Source organism: Crocodylus siamensis, chromosome 7, assembly GCF_052110815.1.
Source record: "Crocodylus siamensis isolate JL-2025a chromosome 7, ASM5211081v1, whole genome shotgun sequence".
In the NCBI taxonomy this organism is placed as follows: Eukaryota; Metazoa; Chordata; order Crocodylia; family Crocodylidae; genus Crocodylus; species Crocodylus siamensis.
Genome location: NC_143401.1, coordinates 4363081 through 4384948, shown reverse-complemented (window position 1 = coordinate 4384948; position 21868 = coordinate 4363081). Strand labels below are relative to the sequence as shown.

At 47.2% G+C, this 21868-nt stretch overlaps 2 protein-coding genes across 3 annotated transcripts; both read right to left on the bottom strand.

The window, feature by feature from the left end:
* Nucleotides 1-1062: 1062 nt before the first annotated feature.
* On the bottom strand, nucleotides 1063-6996 carry FUCA1 (alpha-L-fucosidase 1). 2 transcript variants are annotated; one of them, XR_016443477.1, is made up of 8 exons: nucleotides 6506-6996; nucleotides 5342-5476; nucleotides 4614-4751; nucleotides 3815-3920; nucleotides 3307-3507; nucleotides 2893-3083; nucleotides 1854-2045; nucleotides 1063-1283 (listed from the first exon to the last, which is right to left on the bottom strand). XR_016443477.1 is itself a non-coding variant. In XM_090057334.1 (8 exons), the coding sequence occupies exons 1-8, from the start codon at nucleotides 6850-6852 to the stop codon at nucleotides 1143-1145; spliced, it is 1359 nt and encodes a 452-aa protein (XP_089913460.1). In that variant the 5' UTR covers nucleotides 6853-6996; the 3' UTR covers nucleotides 1063-1142. The 2 variants fall into 2 exon arrangements, 1 of the variants encoding a protein (XP_089913460.1); XM_090057334.1 differs by having other exon boundaries at nucleotides 1946-2045.
* A 2716-nt stretch (nucleotides 6997-9712) lies between these two features.
* CNR2 (cannabinoid receptor 2) lies at nucleotides 9713-12685 on the bottom strand. Its single transcript, XM_090057336.1, has one exon. The coding sequence runs from the start codon at nucleotides 10803-10805 to the stop codon at nucleotides 9717-9719; it is 1089 nt and encodes a 362-aa protein (XP_089913462.1). The 5' UTR covers nucleotides 10806-12685; the 3' UTR covers nucleotides 9713-9716.
* Nucleotides 12686-21868: the final 9183 nt, after the last annotated feature.

Below are 21868 nucleotides of genomic sequence, written 5' to 3'. Positions count from 1 at the left end.
AAAAAAAAAAAGATTTGGCAAGTTCCTTACTGACATCCAATTCAAATATCCATAAGGTTTGCTTTATACTTATAAATCACTCCTTGTATTTCAGCTCTAGTTCACGTGAAATGAATGCAGCCAGGTTTTCTCCCAACACAGGTTTATTTTCAGTACATTGTCCATACAGATCTGAGAAGGCATCATGCTTGATTTCAGTTACACTTCAATTATACCCATAAAAGATTCATCCTGTGGAAGATGTTTAATCATTTCACCTACCACTATAAAAAGAGTTAAGATACCAAATTTTGTTTAGAGACAGAGATTGAAATTTCAAACAAGGAGATTATCTGATTTAAAATCAGTCAGCAGGTGTCTTCAAAGCTCCCAAGCTAGTTCTGTTAATGTAGCTGCAGAGGACACCAGCTCCCATCTTCCAGCAGTGCACATATCCCGCTTTCCTTTCCCTGGTGCAGTGCTAGCCCCATGCAGCCCAGTCCAAGGCATGTTCCCTGATTATAAAAGTAATGTAAACATGAAGAGTGGCTTCTATTTGTCCACAGAGCCTTACGGACCCCAGCTGCACACTGAATATGGTGATTATCAGAATCCCAAACTCTCCTGCAGCACAAAGACCCCTTGGCAGTGGGTCCTGTGTCTCTGGCACTTCTAAAGTGCCCTATTACCATATTATTGAGGTGCCATTTATTCAGTTTTTTTCAGTCATCTTGGCTGTAGCTCTCAATTCAACCACCTCTGTAGACACTCCACACTTATTTTTGTTCCTGCTCCCAACTCATCTTGTGTCTATGAGGACACATAGCCTTAAACCACAGCAGCAAATCAACATCTGCAAAGAAGCCCAGCTAAAGATCTCACAATAAGTCTTAGAAGTCTGACCCTAGTCACAATCCAACAAAAGAACAGGACTAGTGGAAGTCATGGCAAACTTCTTGGTCAGCAGAGGGGTAGAGAAAAAGATCAGGCCTTCACTCCCATCTAAAATGTTTGGTGGTATGTTGGTGTATATACCACCAGTCTTTCCTGGCCAGAGTGGCTTAGGTAAGTTAAGCATTTAGATGAGAAAGAATAAATGATTTATTCAGATTCTTTTGGCTTAAAAATAAAAGTAGTAATTCCAGGCTTCTTTTCAACAGCTGTCACTTTACACCTTTCAGCCTGAGGGTCCAGCCCAATTGCATAGGTAAAACAGATGGGGATACGTAGGGCAGAGTGATCAGTAATCCCTTATCTGGGGACTTCTCCCACTTCACAGTCCCAGAGAATCCCAAGAAGGTCACCTGCACAAAAGGAAAGAAAGAAAAGAAAATATGTTCATGCATTGCTTCAGGCAAAATGCTTTCCCTTTGAATGAGCAGCAGCAGTAGAACTGACATTCCTTAGCAGCCCAGGGACTGAGACTTCAAAACACTCTAGTGGTCTCCATAACTACTCAATTTACCCATGGGCAGATTATAACACAAGGTTATAATCAGTGGCTGAGCATCTGGTTGTGGTTCTTCCTTGGGGACGTTTTACTTCTGGTGGTTGGAAATACTATTTGTTCATTATAAATGGCACAAAATTTGGCATCATCACGTCAGGGTGCTCACTACTGACATTCAGGACACACTCAGCTCCCCTCACACCACAACTGGAACTCTGGGGAGGAAGTGTCCTGATTTATGCTACGGCCAAATAAGCAGCAGCCCTGGCAAGTCCTATCCAGTCTTCCAAATGGGAGGATGATGGCTTAAAACACTGGACGCGCCTCAAGGGCAGAGAGCATATGGCATGGGGAAACAGGGTTCTTTGTGACCTCTCTGGAATTGAAAACCCAAAGGCAGGCTTAATCGATAAAAGCCACATACAGTTTTCAAGTTGTGTGTGATGGGATCTAAGTTAGCCCTCTGTGCATCAGAGAAGGATCTCCAGAATTCTCTCTCTAGCTTATCTCCCTTACTTTGGTGTCTGAAGATGGAATAGGTGAAGACAGCTTCAGCATGCCATCCCAAGGCCAGTTCAGAAAGATGGCGTAAACAACTGGACCTTTAGACGTGTACCTGAAGGAATACAAGGCATTTCAGAGATCTGAACAGCACCACAGAGGCAGTTGAGTGTTTTGCTTTCTGCACAACTTCCCTGCAGACGTAAAGCATAAGTGTCTCTTAGTGGTTCCCCCCACTTAGTAGCTAGGAAAGTAAGTGACCCTATTACCCACAGTCTATCCATTACGAAGTCCAGTAGTGATCAGTGCCAGACAGACAAAGTCCATGCACGCTCCCTGCGAGTGGGCAGGGTGTTGTAATAATAATGTTCTCATTCCATGCTGCTGTAGTCAGTAGCTGGAATAAAGCTGTTTTACAGGTCTCAAGAAATCGATTTATTGCTCAGCATTTCTAGCCTACTCTCCAAAAACAACTTTGTTTGTCCGCACTTTTGTCCTGCTAACATACATATTACGCACTTCCTCCTTTTGAGAAAACACAGCAGTTGAGCAACAAGGCACAAGACCATTATACATCAGCTAGTGCGTACCCAGGTAGTGTGAAATACAACACATTACACAATTAGCACACAGCAGTTTGGAAGCGAGATGTACCCATGCAATACTATGTATAGTTGAACAATCATTCTTGGAAGAAGCTTCAGGCAAAATGAAGGTGGTTTGGTTTTAACTTTTTATTTTTTAAAGGGGCTAATGCTGTTTTAATGCACAGACATTACAGTATTCTCAGTGCACTCTGCTGGGCTGTAGTTCTATACTCGAGTAAAGATGACTACAGCTGACCAGTCACCAATGCCTCCCTGCCCCCTCTCAGAACTGCATCCTGGCCCCTCTTTGCATAGGAAGTCACAGCCCAAGAGGAGGGAATGTTCCCATGTGGTGCAAGATACTGCAGCTCTTACCATACATTGTTCGTGCTGTTCTCCACCTGCACCCTCCATGGCTTGGATGCATAAATCGCTTCCCCATTAATGCCCAACCACTCTCCAAGGGACAGAAGCCTTTCCTGGAAGACTGGCACAATCACTCCTTCTTTCGTAGGGCCCACGTTGAGAAGATAGTTCCCTCCAAAACTCACGGTCTGCACTAGCTCCTGTGACAGGGACAGGAAGGCAATATCAATTTGATTCACCTCCATCCCTGGCAGAAAATGGAAGACACCAGGATTGCAGCAAGCTGCTCCTTTTATACCTGCTCTCAGGTATAACCAGCACAGAGAATATCAGGAAACATTCTGCCCAGACAATAGAAGTTCAGCAAGGACCTCTGACCCTCCATAACCTTTAACCCCCTCATTTCTGCCTAAGGGCTCTTACTCTGATGATGCTGGATGCATCCGTCAGCTCGGCAAGTTGCATGTTGCTTCGATAGCCCCAGGACCTTTTGTCAACAGAAGAGCACATCTCCCACTTGTGATCCGGCAGGGTGCCCGGCTTGTATTTGTCAGCACAGTTGTAGAAGCCACCATGATGGCAGGAGCAGTTCTTCCCCCAGCGGTCATTCACCACAACTGTATCCTACAATGGAACGTACGGTTAAGAGAAGACTCTGTCTCAGACCCTTAATACTTCTGCTGTAACACCTGTTCTCAAGAAGTAAACTGGTTTCGGTTCTGCATTGTTTGGCGACTGGGATCTCTACACACTAAGAAGCAGAGTTGCTTTTATGAGTGAAATACTGTAGATGCCCCTGTTCCAAACACTTCATGTTTGGGATAAGTCAAATCGATTTGATTTGGATACAGCTGATATTAGAAGCTGCCCAATTTTTCCCCAAAACTAGTGGAAAGACCAGAAGAGACAAAGGAAACGCTGACAGCAGTACCTTGACGGGACTGTCATTATAAAGCCATGCAAGGAAAGAGGTCGAATTCCAGTACGTGTCCGGAGCCTCCCAGTCTCCATCTGACCAAATCAAATCTGGCTTGTACCTAAGAGACAGAAGGAGGACACTAGAAAAAGGTAACATTCCTCCTTTCTTCTACTTCCAGTTTAGCCCAGAGTAATGACCACTACAAAATGGGATTTCCCCTTTGGGTGTAAGGAGTGAAAACAAAGGTAGTCAAAGTTTTTCTTGCTGTACGACATAACTTGAGAAACGTGTCCCAAGTGAAACACATTCAACCTGAGGGCAGTTCTTGTAGCAGTGTGGGTGTGTGAGCACTGCTCATAAATTGGCCTGCATTCTTGCAAGAAAAGGCAATTAATAGAAGCTGTAGCTCAAAGGCAAGGATAAAATGCATCCCACACAGGGGAGAATGGCCAGTAGATAATGTCAAATAACACGTTTTCAGGGCACAGGTGTGCTAGAGCATGGACTCACAGCGTGCAAACTACCCAACTGCCTGAGTGGAGCCTCTTCATCCACATGCATAGAAAGTAGCTTCACATGCTTTCAAAACTACCCCACAGGCATGTTTCGAGTCAGCAGCTGCTAACAGCCTACTGCACTGCAACTTCCTCGTTTACACAAGACCACAAGTAAAGCTACCCTTGGACCACTGACAGAGACCTGCCTTGTCGACAGAAGGCAAAAATTAAGTTTTATCCTCCATTCCCCCCTTATCCCCCACTTCAGAATAAAATGAGACATGTTCTGGGACTGTAAGGATTGAAGCTCTTACCGCAAGACAAGATCATAAAGCTCTGGCATAGTCTTCTGAAAGACAAAATTCTGTGTCTTGAAGCCATTTTTTTTATCATCTAAATAGAGTGGATGAAACCACTCTAAGAGGGAATGGTACAGTCCGTAGTATATATTCCTTAAAGATTAAAGAAAGGGACAAAAAGTTAGGTTTACCAAAAAGTACCAGTTTGAGAAGAAAACTTGCTGCGTATTCACTTCACTGCACTTTTAAGGCATGCAATACCAGAGGGAGGAACTGAGATAAGAATATATTATTGTAGCACTCATGAATGACAGTGTCTAAAGCAGAATCAGTCATGAATCTTAAAGATACTTCATAAAAGGTGGACACATTTGCTGTCCCCCGTCAACACGCAGCAGAGAGGTTGAGCGACTTGCCCAAGGTCATAAAGTATTAGTAGTAAAATCAGAGACCTATCCCAGGGTGTCAGACTCCCAGCTCCACCCTGCTCAGTAAACCTTAAATCCACCCTGTACAAGCATGTCATGTCAATTTTTATTGTGCATGAGGAAACAGTAGGAGATTACACATTTACAGGATATTCTCTAGTTCACAGGCAAAGCCATTTTTGCCATTAGGTATATGACTTCCAAGAGTTTATGAATGAGAAGCAGGAGTGGCCAATGGACTGCTAATTTAAGATGGTGGTTCTCAAGATATGAAATGTAAGAACTCCACTAGTATTTACCACATCAGTGCCATACCTGTCTCTGAGAGCCTGTCCCAGTTCCTCTACTAGGTCTCGATGGGGCCCAGTATCTACTGAATTCCAGTTCCAGGACACAGGCGACCCCCAGTTTGTGAAGCCTTCATGATGTTTTGTGGTCAGCACCACATACCTGCCAAAAACAAAAGGCACTTCATCAGAGGGAAACAGAATGTGTCCAAGTTACACTAAGTCTCCGGGACAAGAGCAGGGCTAGGAAAGCAAAGGGCATGGGAAGGTGGCATGAGGAGGAGCCTTCTTATATTTCCCTCTTTTCTGGAGTCCTTTTCAATTAATATTTTAGTGCCAGTGATGAGTGACAGATTAAGAGGCCTGGTCCAACAGTAAGAGCAAAAGCAGCCTCAATCTAGCAGCTGTCTGAGAGCAGAGGGAAAGACTTCAAGTGAAGGACAGCCGTGCCGTCAAGGTGGCATCCCTCAGCAGCACTGAGGCTGCTGTAGTGACCCATCACTTTGAAGCCACTGCCTGGGCAATAAGCATCTAAGCTTGAACCACTAAAACACCGAAGAGATTCAGCTACACTTGCCCTGGAGACTTTTACCAAACACATCAAGCCGCCCGGGTACAAGCCTGAAGTCCCGCTACCGCAGACAGGAACCACGCAGCAGTAAGTAAGGAAGCAGCGAACTCAGCAGTCACCTGATACCCAGTTGGAGCAAGTAAAGGAACCGGTTTCTGTTGCTTCTAGCCCATCTCAATGGCCAGGAAATAACAACCCCGAACTCATTCCCTGGGAATGAGGCTCTTCCCTCCAGGGGCCGAGATCCGGGCGAACCCAAGCAGGAGGTGCCCTGCAAGCTGCGACCCCCTGCCTGTGGCCAGGACGTGTGGAGGAAGCGCTGGGTGCACATGGCCCTCGTGTCGCGCGGCTGTGCACAGCGGCGCCAGCACCCCGCAAACCCCCACCCTCCTCACCCCGCACAGGCCTGGGTGCTGCCCCCACAGCCCCGGCATCTCCTCCACCGCCCCCCCCAACCCCACCACTTCCTAACAGGGGCCCAGCAGAGCCTGCCCTTGCACAGGGCCCGTGATCCCTGCTCCTGCCAGCACCCCCGCAGGGGCTCGATGACACCTGCCCCCCCCCGGTAGTGGTACGTGCCCAGGCGCCGGCCCCCCCCGGGGGTAGTGGTACGCGCCGCACCTGGCGCCCGCGAGCTGGAAGAGGCGCGCCCAGTCGCGCGGCTGGAAGTCGCGGGCGGTGAAGAGCGGCGCGAAGTCGGCGTAGGTGGTGCCGGGCGGGTAGCGCTGCGCCACGAAGCGCTCGTAGTCGGCGCGGCCCTCGCCCCGCCAGTGCCACCAGAACCACTCGGAGCCCCAGGCCGGCACGGCGAACACGCCCCAGTGCACGAACACGCCCACCTTGGCCTCGTCGAACCAGGCGGGCAGCGGCCGCGCGTCCAGGCTGGCCCAGTCCGCGCTGTAGGGGGGCCCGCCTGCCGCCCCGGCCGCCAGCGCCAGCAGCGCCAGCGCCCCGCAGCTCGGCGCCATGGCGGGCCGCTCACAGTGTCACGTGAGCCTCGCCGGCCACCATCGCGCGGCGCGTGTTGGGGGGGCCGCCGCCGCGGTTACCCGGGCGCCCGTCACGTGATGCGCACGAGGGGCGGAGCCCGGCGCCGTCGTGACCATGTGGAGTGCGGGCGAAGGAGCGCTTTTTGTGACGTTTAATGCTCGATAGACTAGTGCGCATTAGCAAGGTTTTGGCCAGCTACACTAATAGGCAGCAGCCATTAAGCTGCTCGTGAAGACGCATGCGCTGGAGTGAGGTCCCAGACCCCGCAGGAGCTGGCAGCACTTTGTGCCGGGGCTAGACCGGGCGTGCCTGGAGGCGGGAGTTTTCCAATCAAGAAGAAAGGAGAGCAGCCCAGTTGTTAACATTTTAATGACAAAGCAGCCATCTAACGAGCAGCGCCTGCGTCCCTCGGGTGCTGACACCGGTGCAGCGCAGCGCGGTCCTGGCGATGGTGTATTCTGCTGCTGGAACTACTCCAGAGGTTTTTTCAAGGCACCAGGAATGTCTTCTGGCCTTGCTGTGTCGAGTTTAGGTAGCCAGTTGCTGAATAAATAAGACATTAGTTGGCATGATGATAGATTCAGGTCGCGGTCTGCAAGCCGAACACAACAGAAAGATGTGCAGCGTGTAACTACAGCGGTCCGTCCTACTACAAGCTTGTGTGCAGGTAGTGGGTGCATTTCCATGCCAGTGGGATGATGAGGTCACTTATTAACAGGCTTCACATGTTGACATCCCTCTCCAAGCTCCCACAGACTTGAGAGACTGTTGTGCTATGAATATACAGCACCCGGGGTGCAGATACAGTGCTAGCGAAAAGCAGGTGTGGCTGTGGCAAAGTGCTGCGCAGTTGGGCACATATTGACTGGTGCTTGTGCAACTTTGCTTGGGTCCAGCGTATTTGCTGTTATAGAAATAATAATACAAAGTTACCCTCTTCTCAGTGGCAGCTGATGACAGAACAAGGAGCGATGGTCTCAAGTTGCAGCAAGGGAAGTTGAGGTTAGACATTAGGAAAAACTCTTTCAATAGGAGGGTAGTAAAGCCCTGGAACAGGTCCCCCAGAGAGGTTGGGGAATCACCATCATTAAAAGGTTTTTAAGACCTGGGTAGACACAGCCTTGGCTGGGATGATGTAGTTGGGGGTGGTCCTGCTTTGAGGACTAGATGTGACCTCTTGTGGTCCCTTCCAACCCTCATTTTCTGTGATTACTACCAGTTCAAAACCTGGCTGTATCGTGTCTGGCATTTCTGAACAAAGCAGTCTAGTGCTTTCTTAAAATAGCTCTAACAAGAGTGCCAGCCTGAGAGCTAAACTCCTTTGGTGCAAACCCAATGCAATGGGTGGAATATGTCTTATTAGTTTGATGAGTAGCAAACATACTCGGTTTTCTCTTTTGTAAAGATGTTTGGCACACAAAGTTTCTGGACATGCAAGAAAAGTCCCAAACAGTACAGCCTTGATCCTGCAAAGTGCTCAACTGCTGCTCGGATTAATGGGAGTGCAGGTCTGTCATGGACTGTCAGAGGTGCTTAGTCCCTGGGAGGACTGAACCCTAACTGCATACAAAATATTACAGTCCTAGCATCACAGTGGCTTATATAATATCTCAACTGGCCCTAGGTTAGTAATGAGGTGTATATGGCAATAGGATTTGTTGTAACACTGTGAAGGGGAAGATCTTTGTCAAGTACTCGGTGTCTGAGGTCACTGTCAAGGGTGTCATGTAGGTCGAAGCACATTTTGCCTGGACCAGAATTAAGCTTTAAGAAACACCCATAGAAATAGGATCTATAAATAAACACTGGAGAAAAAGGAGTTATGCAAGTTGCAAGGCCGAATGGAAAGACAGAACGGTGAAGGATAGGAAAGGGCGATCCTGAACCTGGAACGGTCATTCAGGTATTTGACAGTTGCATGAAACTGTCAAGACAGCTATGAAACAAAGCATGACAAAAAGATGCCAAAGGAGCTGACAATCAAGATCTTCCTGGTAATGGCCTTGTCTGTGTTTCTATACAGAGTGGAAACAGGCGATGGGAAGGAAGGATAAGCAGGTAATTGAGCAAGCAGATGAGCATGAGGAGGTGAACACTGGGTATTTTGTGCAGAGATCAGTACAGACATATGACATTGGGAAATGACTGTAGGTGAGGTGGGGATAGCCAGGGCATCCCTTGCATAGTGAAGAAGAGTGATGGAGACAAAAAGGGAGGAAGAAAAGAGAAAGGCCAAGGCTGAGAGGGACAGAAAGACATGAATGAAGTGGGATAAGAACTGAAGATGCCAGTGATCGGAATAGAGAAGAGAGGTGTGAATGGCTGATCCTGCAGTTGAGTGGTACTACAGGCTGAACAAGAGAGCAAATTTAAGTTTTAAGGAGGTAAGGAAATCAGACTGCAAGATTATATTAAGGACATCAGTGCCTAGCACAGCTGAGAAGTCAGGGACAGTTGCCCTAATATACTGCAAACTGTTATTTTAGGTGATTGTCCAATTTATGCATCCATTTCGGAATGGAGTTTGTAGAGTACCCATTACTGCAACCTCTCTGGTGGCACCTGCCCTGGGATGTCAACAGCAGAGCAGGTCCTGCCTTTGCTACGGCGGGTATATCTGCTCTCTGTGGTGGCAGACATGTATTTTACTTGCTGTGAACAGCCCCATGAACAACCATCTGCAAATGTTAACTATTAACTTCCCAGCCTGCTGGCTCCACTGCCCACACTAGTCATTTGGTCACTCGTTCTCTTGGGATCCTCCTCTGAAAAGCAGCATTAGATTTTCTTCGTTTTAAAAGAAAAAAAAAGGCAACCCAAATTCCATCATATTTTTCATCCATCAGAGCTCAGACTTGGGCTGTGGCCAATCGGTGCTGCACCCAGCGTCTTCACAGACAGTTCCTATTGTGGACAACTTTTGAGTGCTGTCTACTTCCTGGTTGCTCCCTGGGATCTTCAGCTTCTTCTTGCACCACGAACAGGCATTCCTCAAGGAAGAGCGCAGCTCCCTGCTCCGGAGGGCATAGACAATGGGATTCACCATGGAGTTCACCAGGCAGAGGGTGCTGCAGAAAGCAAACACCTTCTTGATGTGATTATTTAAGCTGACAAAAATACTGTACATCATCAGAGCCAGCATGGGGGACCAGCACACCATGAGAACGGTAAGGACGATAGCTAATGTCTTAGCAAGGGTTACGTCCAGCCTCATCTTGGCATTCTGCTGCACAGCCTGTGTTTGGCGCTTCTCCATGTACGCTGTATGTTTGTGAGCCTTCCACAGCACATGCATGTAGGCATAGATGATGCACACAAGCAGAATCATCACCAGGGAAATCCAACTGGACAGATACTTGTCATCAAGAAAGGGGAACAGTTCTGAGCAGGTTGAGTTTAGGGTGCAGCAGTTCCATCCCATGAGAGGCAGGAAGGCAATGACCATGGTAGTCATCCACAGCACAGCCAGAGCCACCAAAGCCTTCTTCCTTGTGATGATGATCTTGTATTCCGACGGCTTGCAGATACAGACATATCGGTCCAATGCCATCAGCAGCAAGCTGCCCAGGGAAGCTGTGAAGGCTGTGTTGACTGCTCCAAGTTTCAGCAAGAAGATGTCTCTGGAGTCAGTCACTTCGAAAACGTGGAATCGAATAAAACTGCCAACAAAGTTAATGCTGGCCAAGAGATCAGCTAGGGCCAGGCTGCTGATGAAGACATAGGAAGGTTTTCTCCTGATCTTAATGGAGGAAAATATCAAATACAACACCAAAGAGTTCTCAAAAATGCACAGAGTCCCAAAGAAGCAGCACAGCACAGTGATACCTATTTTCTGAGCTGGAGTACTAAGGACCATGAAGCAGTCCATGGACATGGTGTTTGAGCTGCATTTGGAGACATTTTCATTTTCGTTCATGCTACATATCTCCATTGCGATTCTCCAGGACTCAGAAGCTTTCCAAGCAGCAGGGGTTTTCTTGGCAATTCTTCAGAGGCTACTCTGAAAAAAAAAAATGTAGGGGAGGGGGGGATAAGTGACCTGAAAACTCAGCACACAGAGCAGCAAACACACCTCAAGGAACATTTTAAAACAATTGTTTTTTTTCTCCCCTGTAAAAAACAGGGGGTTGGAAATGGGTTGGGGATTTATCTCCAAGCTGTCATTTCAAATACTGCCTGCCTGGCTATGGTGAGTTGTTCCATTGACTTCAGAGGGGCAACCCAGTGTGATGTGGGGAAGAGGATTTCATTTCAAGTCGGTAGAAACCTAAAGCTGTTCTCTCCTGGTCATTTAGCTTGTGACCCCTGTGTGAAATGAGTGGATAATTTCAGGATGACTATATTTCCTCGGTCTCAAAACAGGACATTTTGCTGCCTCCCTGACTCTCTTGCTCTCTGGCACACTCAGCTGTCTGAACTTGTTTCAGCTGAGTGCATCACAAGGCAGGAGTGGGGTGTGAGGGAGCTCTGCCAGCCCCTGGCATCCCCCTGAAAACAGGATAGAAGTGATTATTTGACTGAACTGACAGGATGCCAGAGACAGATGTTTAGAAAGTGACTGTCCTAGGAAAAACGAGACATATGGTCACCCTCAATTTGAGGCAATGGCTCATAAATGATGGATCAACTCTCACCACTAATTGATGCCCATTAATCTCAGTGGAGGCCGAGTGGTCAGTTTTAGGTATGGCTAGAGGGCAGTATTAACAAAGCTGCTTGTTTTACAGGTCCCCTATTTTCACGTACCAGACTATAAGCTGTGTAAAAGACAGTGCGGCCAGCCCCAACCACTCAAACCTTAAGATTGTTAAAAATACTAATTTTGCTTGTCTGCGTTTTGATTTGCATTCTGGTGCTTACCTCTGTAGAGCGCACACAGCTTGTGGTTTCAGTTGTTTGTCTGTGATCATGAGAAACAACTGAAAACTCACCATAAAAATTAAAACAAGTACTCTCAGATGAAAACATCATCCCAGGACCTGGGGTTTCAGAGACAACACCAATGTATGCTGAGGCTTGTGCGAGATGTCCTGTCTTTCCCTCTTTTTCTCACCCAAGTGTTCAAGCGTTTCCCAAATATTTTAAAGTAATGACTCTGCTTTCCTCCTTTGCAGGCTGTAGGAAAAACGGGATGATTATCAAATAGGTAATTTCCGCTGCTGGGGTGGAATATGGAAGCTTTGTAACAGCTCACAGCAGCACAACACAGCAATCTAGTACAAAGAGTAACTTCCCCCGTGAAACTGTCAGAGGATTTTAAGCAGGTAGATTGATTTGAGCTGGAACATGGGTAGCATCCTAGGGCAGACAGCCTGGTTCCTCTTTTCACCAGTTCTGAGAGCTCCTTTAATGACTACAAGGGATCAGGACCTGCATTTTATATGAAAACTGTTTTAAACCTTCCCAACATGCTAGTCCAGTGCCTGGGACTTCGTCCAGCTATTTGGGAGCCACTAGGTAGATCTTGAACTATTTAATCTTCACTAAGAATATTTTGGGCACATGAAGAAGTCTGATTTTTTTTTCCCCTGCCCATTATGGTTTTGTAACGGTTGCTCGCATTAAAATTGTATTGCTTTTCGGGTAATCCCTTGTGCTGAAAATGAATTATAAATGCTTCAGATTTTCTGTTCAGTTCATTTCATCCTTGGCACTTTACATGCTGCACAAACAAAAGCTTTTAAGTCCGTTTTAATGTCAGAGCCCTGCAAACGCATTGTTAACGAAACCTGGAGAAATCTTCCTGTGTCTTCCATGCAGTGGTCACAATCTCACAATCAGCACAACAGACCGTTGTGCCCTGGACAACCACCTGTGACATCTGCACATGAATCTGCTAGGACCAGGCTCAGCGGTTCTCAGCAGCCCTCCTTCCTGCAGGTTATGGAAAGTTTTGATCAGGAGATTTCATGGAGAGTTGAGGCATGGAGTCTTCCTATCACCAGAGCAAGCAGGATGTTGTGATAGCTAAGTTGGATGGGCTATAGTCCATCCAATTAGTGCACTGGCGCACCCGAATCTAAGCCCAGGCAAATGCCACGCTTAAGTCCACTTAAGGATTTTTACCCATGCCCCCTGATGGCAGAACATGCAATTTGTTTAGGCTTCAATTGCTTTGAATGATCTGTAGTACCATCTGTTTGCTGTGAGGTCAGGCCTTTGGTCATTGCCCATCCACCTTACGTTGGAAATTTTTACTCCTATCTATACTGCTAAAAGCAAGGGCATGCAATGCCAGCAAACACCCACAGACAGCCCAGGGGCTGGCACGTCTGAGTGCTCTTGTCCTGGCTAGCTGGAGATGTTTTAGTCTCTCCCTGATCTCAGAAGTATGTGTGCAGAGGGGGACTCACCCTTGTGCTGCTTTGAGGATGCAGGACTCCAGCCTCCAAAGCTGTCGCTCCCCCACTTTACAGCAGCATTAAATGTAGGCTATGTAAAATACGCAAGAACTCGGCGGGGTGAGGGGAAGTGTGTGCATGTGTCTAATGTGCGCTTGCTGATATGATATGCAGGCGTGAGAGAGTTCCAAGAAGGCGTCTTTATGTATGGTACACAAAGTTCAAAGAGAACTGCTATATCTCCCCCTTTCCTGTGCGGTGTTTCGTGAAAACAGATTGTGTGAATTTCTCAGCTTGCCTGTAGCCTCTTGATTTCAGGTTACAATGATATCAGAGATGCATAAGCTTTCATAAGCAGAAGCTTTCTCCTGTGGTTCTTCCACTCTTAGGATAGGCCCAGTCATACATATCCACTGAGCTCACCCAGCACATCCAGCTGAGTATGGGCACCTGTGGAGCAGTGACCAGTGGTGCAAAGAGTGATCAAAAACAGTCCTCTTTAAACTGCAGCATTGCTTCTTTAGCAGTAGGAACAGAGCAGCAGAAACCCCTAGTTTGCATAGACACTTGTTTTACCTGGGATGGTGACCAAGGAAGACCGAGATACTTCAGAATCCCCACTGGGTTCTTGGGTTCAGACTCTTGTAGCTGCTGCCCTCCTTGCTCCTGTCCTCAAACCTACTACTATTCTTTGTTCCCTCCATCCCTGAGCCCTTTCCTTTCCTGGCCAAAACCTGTTTTGTACATAGGCAAAATCATCAAACTGACTGTCCCTGTCCGTAAATGACTCTTCAATGTTTAGTGAGCATTTGTCATCTTGGGTCATTCTTCTGCTTTCTGCTAGGTTTCCCAGGCACAACTCAGCTGGTTAAGTCAAGATGGACATGCATAAAACATGCATGAATGGAACACGGTTAGAGACGGGAAGCTAGTTTAGCTGGCCTCATGCTAGCAAAGTAGAGTGAAGAGACTTTCCCAGAGGCATTCTTAATGCACAGTAAGTGTCCACACAGGGCATCAGTGTGTAGTAGGTAGTGCACTGTAAATTCACACCATCTCTTACTGTGCATTTACCTCCTGTGTAGACCAGGCCCAGTAGAAAGATAGCTCCTTAATTAGGTTCTATGGGCAGGAAGCAGTTTGATGTAATGCATGTAATAGGCTCTAAATCTTGTTCACAGGAAGACTGCAGAGCTGTGGGGCTAAGTGAGCTATTAAAGGAATTTTAAATGTCTGCCTGGAGCAGCATGCAAGGATGCTACAGCCCTATAATAAAGACATTAACATTTAAAGATGTCTCCCTGCATGGATGGGCTGCACACAGAACAGTTGTACCTGTCAATAACCATCTACAATGGATAAAAGGCTGCCGCATATGCTAGGGCCCCAGGGGGATTCAGGGGGACCCACAAGGGTTAAGCATTGGGTGCTGCCTAAACCCAAGGCCTGCTCAGTACAAATACCAAAGTCCTTGGCAGAGGTTTCCTTGAGAAAGGAACTAGTGTTGGTGTCATTTAAGTACCTGGGATAAACTTTCCATTGTAACTTTTGTGGCTTGCTTCTGTGGGCCATCAGATCTTAGTAAAAACCCTCTGCACAAAACCCCAGAGTATCCCAAACTGCGGGGCAAATGGGATGAGATGGAAGGAGAGATGAGCCCAAGTTATGGGCCAGAGATGAATAGAACCACGTCCTCAAAAGCCAGAACTGCTGACCCCTGAACTTTCTGGGGGACTGAAATGGTCCTGATCACATCAGCCTCTTGAACCCCCTCCAGACCCTACTAAGCAAGGACAACGTTTCTAATACTACTAATATTAATATTTCTAGCACAAGAAGCATAGTCCCCAGAACAGGAAACCTGAATCTGTTTCTTCATCTGAGAGTCAAATGTTTAGAAACTTCCCTTTCTGCTGCGGTTTGGCTCACACTATAAAGTTCTGCCAGCACAGCTGCTTTGGCTAAGAGTGTGAGCTCTAGCTGACCTAGGTATGCGGGTAAAAAAAAAAAAGTAGTGGAGTATTTGGGGGGCCTCAGTTCATGTTATGTATGGAAATGTTGTAGATAAGCTAACAGAAAAAGTCCTGTGAGCAAGAGGAGTAGTTAACAGAGCTGTGCCAACAGACCCCAGGGTTTACACACACCATCATACCATGGTGTGTTTCTGGGGTGGTAACATTTCTTTGTGCTTCCACAAGCACTGCTGTGTGGGTAAGTTTATCACAGTGTCAGGCAGACAGTTGTGGGAAAGACAGAGCCAGCTTCTCAGCTGGCTGTGGCACAGTGCTCTGAGGAGAAGTCAGCAGACAACTTGCTAGAAGAACAATTCTCCTGCTCGCTTGAGCTTTCAGCCAGATGGGCTTTTGAGGAACTTGGTCCTGCATAACTTGAGGGCCTGTAGATAGGAAACGCAGGTTTTGCCCCATGGTTGCCAAATCCAGTCCAAGGGCTTGCCGCCACTAGGGAGCCTTTTTCCCTGTATAACTCCTTAGTGGATACATGGTATATGCTGTCAGAAGTGGTTGCTGTCGTAGACTGGCCGGGAGACATCTTTTTGCATAGCGATGTAGGCCCGGCCAGAAACTATCACTAGTACATAAATATCATGGTGATGGGTGCATGGCCAGAGACATGATTCTACATAGAGGCAGAGGGATGGATAGATCAATCAGTTGATCAATGGATTGATCAGTCAATGTCCTAAGTGTAATACATTGGTTATTCCAGTTCTTTATGGATAACTTTCCTTAAGGACATGGCAACAATCACCATCACTATCTCATCCTGTTGATATAGCTCTAAACTCCAGAATATCCAACAAGTTGAATCCAGGCAATTAAAATTTGAGTTTCAGCAGAGTGGAAAATATCTAGAACAGAAAATGATTGCATGCTGGAAGGACTGGCTGTGCTTTTATCACCAGGCCCCATCCCCACCCTTCCCTCCCAAAAAAACAAAACAAGCCAACAACCTGCAACTCTAACTAACCTACATATTCTTTGAAGAGAGGACATGTCCAAAGATGTGAAACCTCAGAAAATCAACTGTTGCAACAACTAGCAAAATACCAGAAAAGCAGACCAGACTTAAAAGCCCACTGTGGGGTGAGTGGGTTAAACCAAATTTATTTCAGGCTGCTGATGACTTGCTAGACGTTTCACATGTTCATGCCTGGCTGCTCTGTGGTTTCCTTCAGTGACCGTTGCAGACAGAAGACAAGAAGCCAGGAAGAAAAGCAGCAGAAAAGGGCTCAAAAACCTTTGTCCACAGAGCACTGTAGTGGTGAGGAGGGTTTTATAGTTTCCATCCCCAGAATAATTCCATTTGTTGCCTTTGTCCCTTCTTCCCCTGTTACACCAAAGCCTATTGCCACTGCTTTGGTTGCAGCACAGCCCAGGTGCTGGGTTGAGTTGTATGCAAGCCATGTGACCTAGACAAATTTCAAAGTGACTTAGACAAATTGGAGGACTGGGCCAAAAGGAATCTCATTAGGTTCAACAAGGACAAGTACGAAGTCCTGCACCTAGGATGGAGCAATCCCCTGTACTGGGACGGGCTGGAGCTGACTGGCTGGGCAGCAGCTCTGCAGGAAAGGACTTGGGGGTGGCAGTGGGCAATAAGCTGAATATAAGCCAGCAGTGTGTCCTTGTAGCCAAGAAGGCTAATGGCATCCTGGGCTGCATTGCTAAGAGTGTTGCCAGTAGGTCAAGGGAAGTGATTCTTCTCTTCTACTCAGCACTGGTGAGGCCGCATCTGGAGTCCTGTGTCCTGTTTTGGGCTCCCCACTACAGAAAAGAGGTGGCCAAATTGGAGAGAGTCCAGCGGAGGGCTACAAAAATGGTACAGGGGCTGGGGTGCACAACTTGTGAGGAGCGACTGAGGGAACTGGTCTTATTTAATCTAGAGAAGAAGAGACTGAGAGGGGATTTAATAGCAGCCTTCAACTCCCTGCAGGGGGGTTGCAAAGAGGATGGAGCTGGACTGTTCTCAATCGTGGCAGATGACAGAACAAGGAGCAACAAGCTCAAGCTGCAGCAAGGGAAGTTGAGGTTAGATATTAGGAAACATTTTCTCACTAAGAGGGTAGTAAACACTGGAACAGGTCACCCAGAGAGGTGGTGGACTCTCCATCCGTGGAGGTTTTTAAGGCCTGGCTAGATAAAGCCAGTGGGGTCCCTCAAGGCTCTGTCCTGGGACCCATACTGTTCAACATCTTCATTAACGATGTGGACATTGGAGTTAGGAGTGGACTGGCCAAGTTTGCCGATGACACCAAACTTTGGGGCAAAGCATCCACGCCAGAAGATAGGCGGGTGATCCAGGCTGACCTGGACAAGCTCAGCAAATGGGCAGACGAGAACCTCATGGTGTTTAACACCAAAAAATGCAAGGTTCTCCACCTTGGGAGGAAAAACCTGCAGCACCCTTATAGGCTCGGCCGTGCTACGTTGGTTAGCGCTACAGAAGAAAAAGACTTGGGGGTCATCATTGACCACAAGATGAACATGAGCCTCCAATGCGATGCTGCGGCTAGTAAAGCGACCAAAATGCTGGCATGCATCCATAGATGCTTCTCGAGCAAATCCCGGGACATCATTCTCCCCTTGTACTCGGCCTTAGTGAGGCCGCAGCTGGAGTACTGCATCCAGTTTTGGGCTCCACAATTCAAAAAGGATGTGGAGAAGCTTGAGAGAGTCCAGAGGAGAGCCACGTGCATGATCAGAGGTCAGGAAAACAGATCTTACGACGACAGGCTGAGAGCCATGGGACTCTTTAGCCTGGAAAAGCGCAGGCTCAGGGGTGATCTGATGGCCACCTATAAGTTTATCAGGGGTGACCACCAGGATCTGGGGGAACGTCTGTTCACCAGAGCGCCCCAAGGGATGACTAGGTCGAACGGTCACAAACTCCTGCAAGACCGTTTCAGGCTGGACATAAGGAAGAATTTCTTTCCTGTCCGAGCCCCCAAGGTCTGGAGCAGCCTGCCAGCGGAGGTGGTTCAAGCACCTACATTGAACACCTTCAAGAGTAAATTGGATGATTATCTTGCTGGGATCCTATGACCCCAGCTGACTTCCTGCCCTTTGGGCGGGGGGCTGGACTCGATGATCTCCCGAGGTCCCTTCCAGCCCTAATGTCTATGAAATCTATGAAGCCTTGGCTGGAATAATCTAGTTGAGGATGGTCCTGCTTTGAGCAGGGGGTTGGACTAGATGTGACCTCCCAAGGTCCCTTACCAACCTCATTTTCTATGATTTTATTATTTTATGTCTGCCCAGGAAACTGCCAGCAATATGAATAAACTGAAGGTGTGAAGTCAACATGCCTTCACATGATAAATCGCCACATGGAAGGGGAAGAGCTGCCTTCAGTCTTAAGCAAAGGTCACTATACACCCAAAAGAGAGCCTCCACCTGAAGTGTGAACACTTTATGGACATTAACTTCCCACCATCAATTGATTCGCTTCAGCTTTCTAGGGAGCCCCCGTGTAGACAAGCCTTCACACTCCTCCAGTGCAAATTTGAGTAAATCCATTGATTTCCAAGACCAGTGAATAAGGTCTGCCGTGTCAAATGAATGAGAAGGTACCAGAAGGATGACAGATGTGGAAAGTGAGTGAATGGAGACAAGGGAGACACCAGTGTGTGACAGAAGAGGAAAACAACCTACCACAAAAAGCTTGGCTACCTGAATTGCAACGAAGGGGAAAGCCAGGGGGCAGGACAGGTGGACAAAGAAGAGCAGAACACAGTAGACGGATTGATCTGATAAAGTGTCTGCAAGTATCCAAAGAGTATAAGCACCCTGGGGCAAACGTTATCTTACAAGAGCGCCCTGTACCAGAGTGCCTCACAGAATGCCCCGTGAGAAGACGCCCCTTGGGAGGAAGGGGAATAAGGAACCAGGCAACGAGAAATGAGTTGGCAGAGCCTATGGGTAAGGGAGCAGTTGGAGAAGAGATGAATTACTGATCATTGCTGCATATGGGGAGCTGTTCACCCCTGGATCTCAAAGTATCTTTGAAAAGGTGGGAAATGTCCCATTCCGAGTTATAAATGGAGGCGCGGAGTGTGACCTGTGCAAGGACATACAGCAGGATAATAGCACAGCCAACACTAGGCCCTGGGTAGACAGAGTATGCAGGATGGTATAAAGGTGAGGCATTGATATAAGTAGGAGAAGGATTATTAGCAAAGGCCAGGAAATCCCCATGCAAGGGAAGAACCAGACTGGTGACTTTCATGGGGGATTATTTTTCCCTAAAAATTCCTGTGGGAGAGCATCGCTCTGTCCATGAGTATGCCTGCAGAGCTCCTATACACAATGACTGAAGTACATGATGTCTCTTATTGAGAGCCCCTTGGCTTGAGCATAGATATAACTGTCAAAGCCTTAATATTGCCTGATGGTGGTGATTCATGCAGCATCCCAAATATGGATGAGGCAAGGGATAGATGCATTGAAGCATCGTGTAGAGGGGTAAGAGCTCTGATTACACTGCTTCATTAGTGGTGCAGTCTATAGCCCGTGTACAGGACGAGGTCATCTGAGCTGCCGCCGCCTGCATCTCCAATAATTGGACATCAGGCTTGTGACAAATGAACGCTCTGGTGTCCAGTAAAATTTGCTTAGTGGTCCTAAACCTGCTTCCACAGAAGTCAGCGGGAGATTGCCCTTGGCTGCAGAGAACTGGCAGCATCTTAAACACTTCATGTTGAGGAGCTGCGTTTAATCTCAGCAGCCCCCTAGCACAGTGAAACAGTGCATATCAGCTGGGTGAGAATGATTTGTGTTCTCGCACTAATGACTAGAGAGGAACTGAAATTAAAAGCACAGATTTAAACACTTTGCAAGCCTGCTGCGCCCATCGTGTGGCGTGGGGAGCAATTCAAACACAGACACTTCACAGCCAGCCCTACTGAATACCCCAAGGGGTTTTGGGTTGATATCTGGATGTCAGTTTTGCATTTATCTTAAATCTCTTCTTAAATTAGTGTGTGGGCTGAAGATAATCACACTGTACCAAAGGTATGGAGCTCTGATTACAGCATTTCTGCTTACAGCAGCTCTTCAGGGGAACAGTGTAGCAGTGCAACATTAATTACTAAATGCCAATACTTAACCTGACAACACATTTCTCTCTGGAGAGAGACAATTTAAGTTACAGCGCTAGAGGAACTGCAGCATGTCTGTGAGCTCAGTGAAGACAGCAGGGTTAGCAATAACCTAAATCTTCCTGTTCCTTGACATTTTCTAGAAAAGGGATTGCTTTTTAATACAAGATAAGCCTTGATTATCCAAACCTCAGCTGATCAAAACTACGTTATCCAGATCAAGCTCACACATCTTTTGACATCTATTAATTACATTGAAAATCCCCTTGATTCTCTGAAACTCTGGTTATCAGAATATATATGGTATCCCCTTGTCACTTGGTGAGCTGAGCTTATACTGAATTATCAGGAAAGCAGCAGAAAGGTCACGGGACCTTTATGATGTAAAAAAAAAAATCACAGCAGCCATCAGCACCTATAAGTTTCTAAATCAACTCAAAAGTAATTGTTATTATGGCAGGGTGAGGATTTGCTACATCATTTCTGAAGAGTCTGAAGAACTCAGGGAGCTTTTAAGCAGAGGAATTACAGATTTTATTAACAAATGGAGGATGTATTGGGAGTTGAAGGGACAAAGGACAAGGCAAGTCCAAAGGTGGGCAAGACCCCTATAGGTATCTTTTCCATGAGCTGGTTTCCTTTTGTAGCGTGAAGATATCGCTGGCTAAACTGCAGAGGGGCTGTAGGGCTAAATTCTTGGAGACTGGCAGATTTGAGGCACTGTAAGATGGAAAACACAATTTGGAATTTGTTACTATCTCAAATCGCACCCTGGTTTCTAGATTCTTTTGGCTAAGGGATTCAATATATTTATATCAGCTATTCCTACAGCTATGGTTTTTGCTGCACTGTGTCCCAGAGGAGCTCTATATGCTGTACATGTTGGGAAGGAGGAAGTAGAGGGTCAGAAGACGAACTGCTGAGTGGAGGGGCAGAGCAGATGTTGAGTTATCTAATTGCTTTTCTCTGTTGGAGCTGGTGCAAGGCAACTTAAGGACATGTTTCTTCTCTGCTTGGTCCTGGGGAGTTTTTCCCTTGGCTTCGCTGGGAACAGGGCAAGTCCTGAGAGCTGTATTTGAAGAACAGCTCAGTTTGCTGGGTGCACACTCAAACAGTCAGTTCTGAGCATCTCTTGAGCATCTGAGCTCTTTAGCTAGGTGTCTAAATGGGACCCAAGCACTTGAAAGTCCAGTCCTAACCTAACAAGATTCTCCACTTCCCCACTCCCAGTGGGAATATCACTTTCACTTCTGCAGTCAGCAGATACCCCACTCTTTGCCCCATGCCTATGCCAGTCTACCTGATCAAAGCATATCATCATCATAATGTAGACAAGGCAGAAGAAACTGTGATTGTCCCCACTTTACAAATGGGAAATAGAGGCACAGAGAGATCAGCTCCTTGTTCCCAGGTCACACGGGGTGGGGTGTCTGTGACAGTGCTAATAACTGAACTTAAATCTCTGGACTTCTACCCTGGTGCTTTAACTTCAAGGCCAATATTTCTCCCCAAAACAGGGAAGCCCTTCCTGGCAAG

Coding starts and splice junctions, on each gene's coding strand:
- CNR2 (XM_090057336.1), bottom strand. CDS start 10,805: ATGGAGATATGTAGCATGAACGAAAATGAAAATGTCTCCAAATGCAGC.
- FUCA1 (XM_090057334.1), bottom strand. CDS start 6,852: ATGGCGCCGAGCTGCGGGGCGCTGGCGCTGCTGGCGCTGGCGGCCGGG. Junction 3,921..4,613: donor CTTTATGATCTTGTCTTGCG/GTAAGAGCTTCA, acceptor TCTGTCTCTTAG/GTACAAGCCAGATTTGATTT. Junction 3,508..3,814: donor ATAATGACAGTCCCGTCAAG/GTACTGCTGTCA, acceptor GTTCCATTGTAG/GATACAGTTGTGGTGAATGA.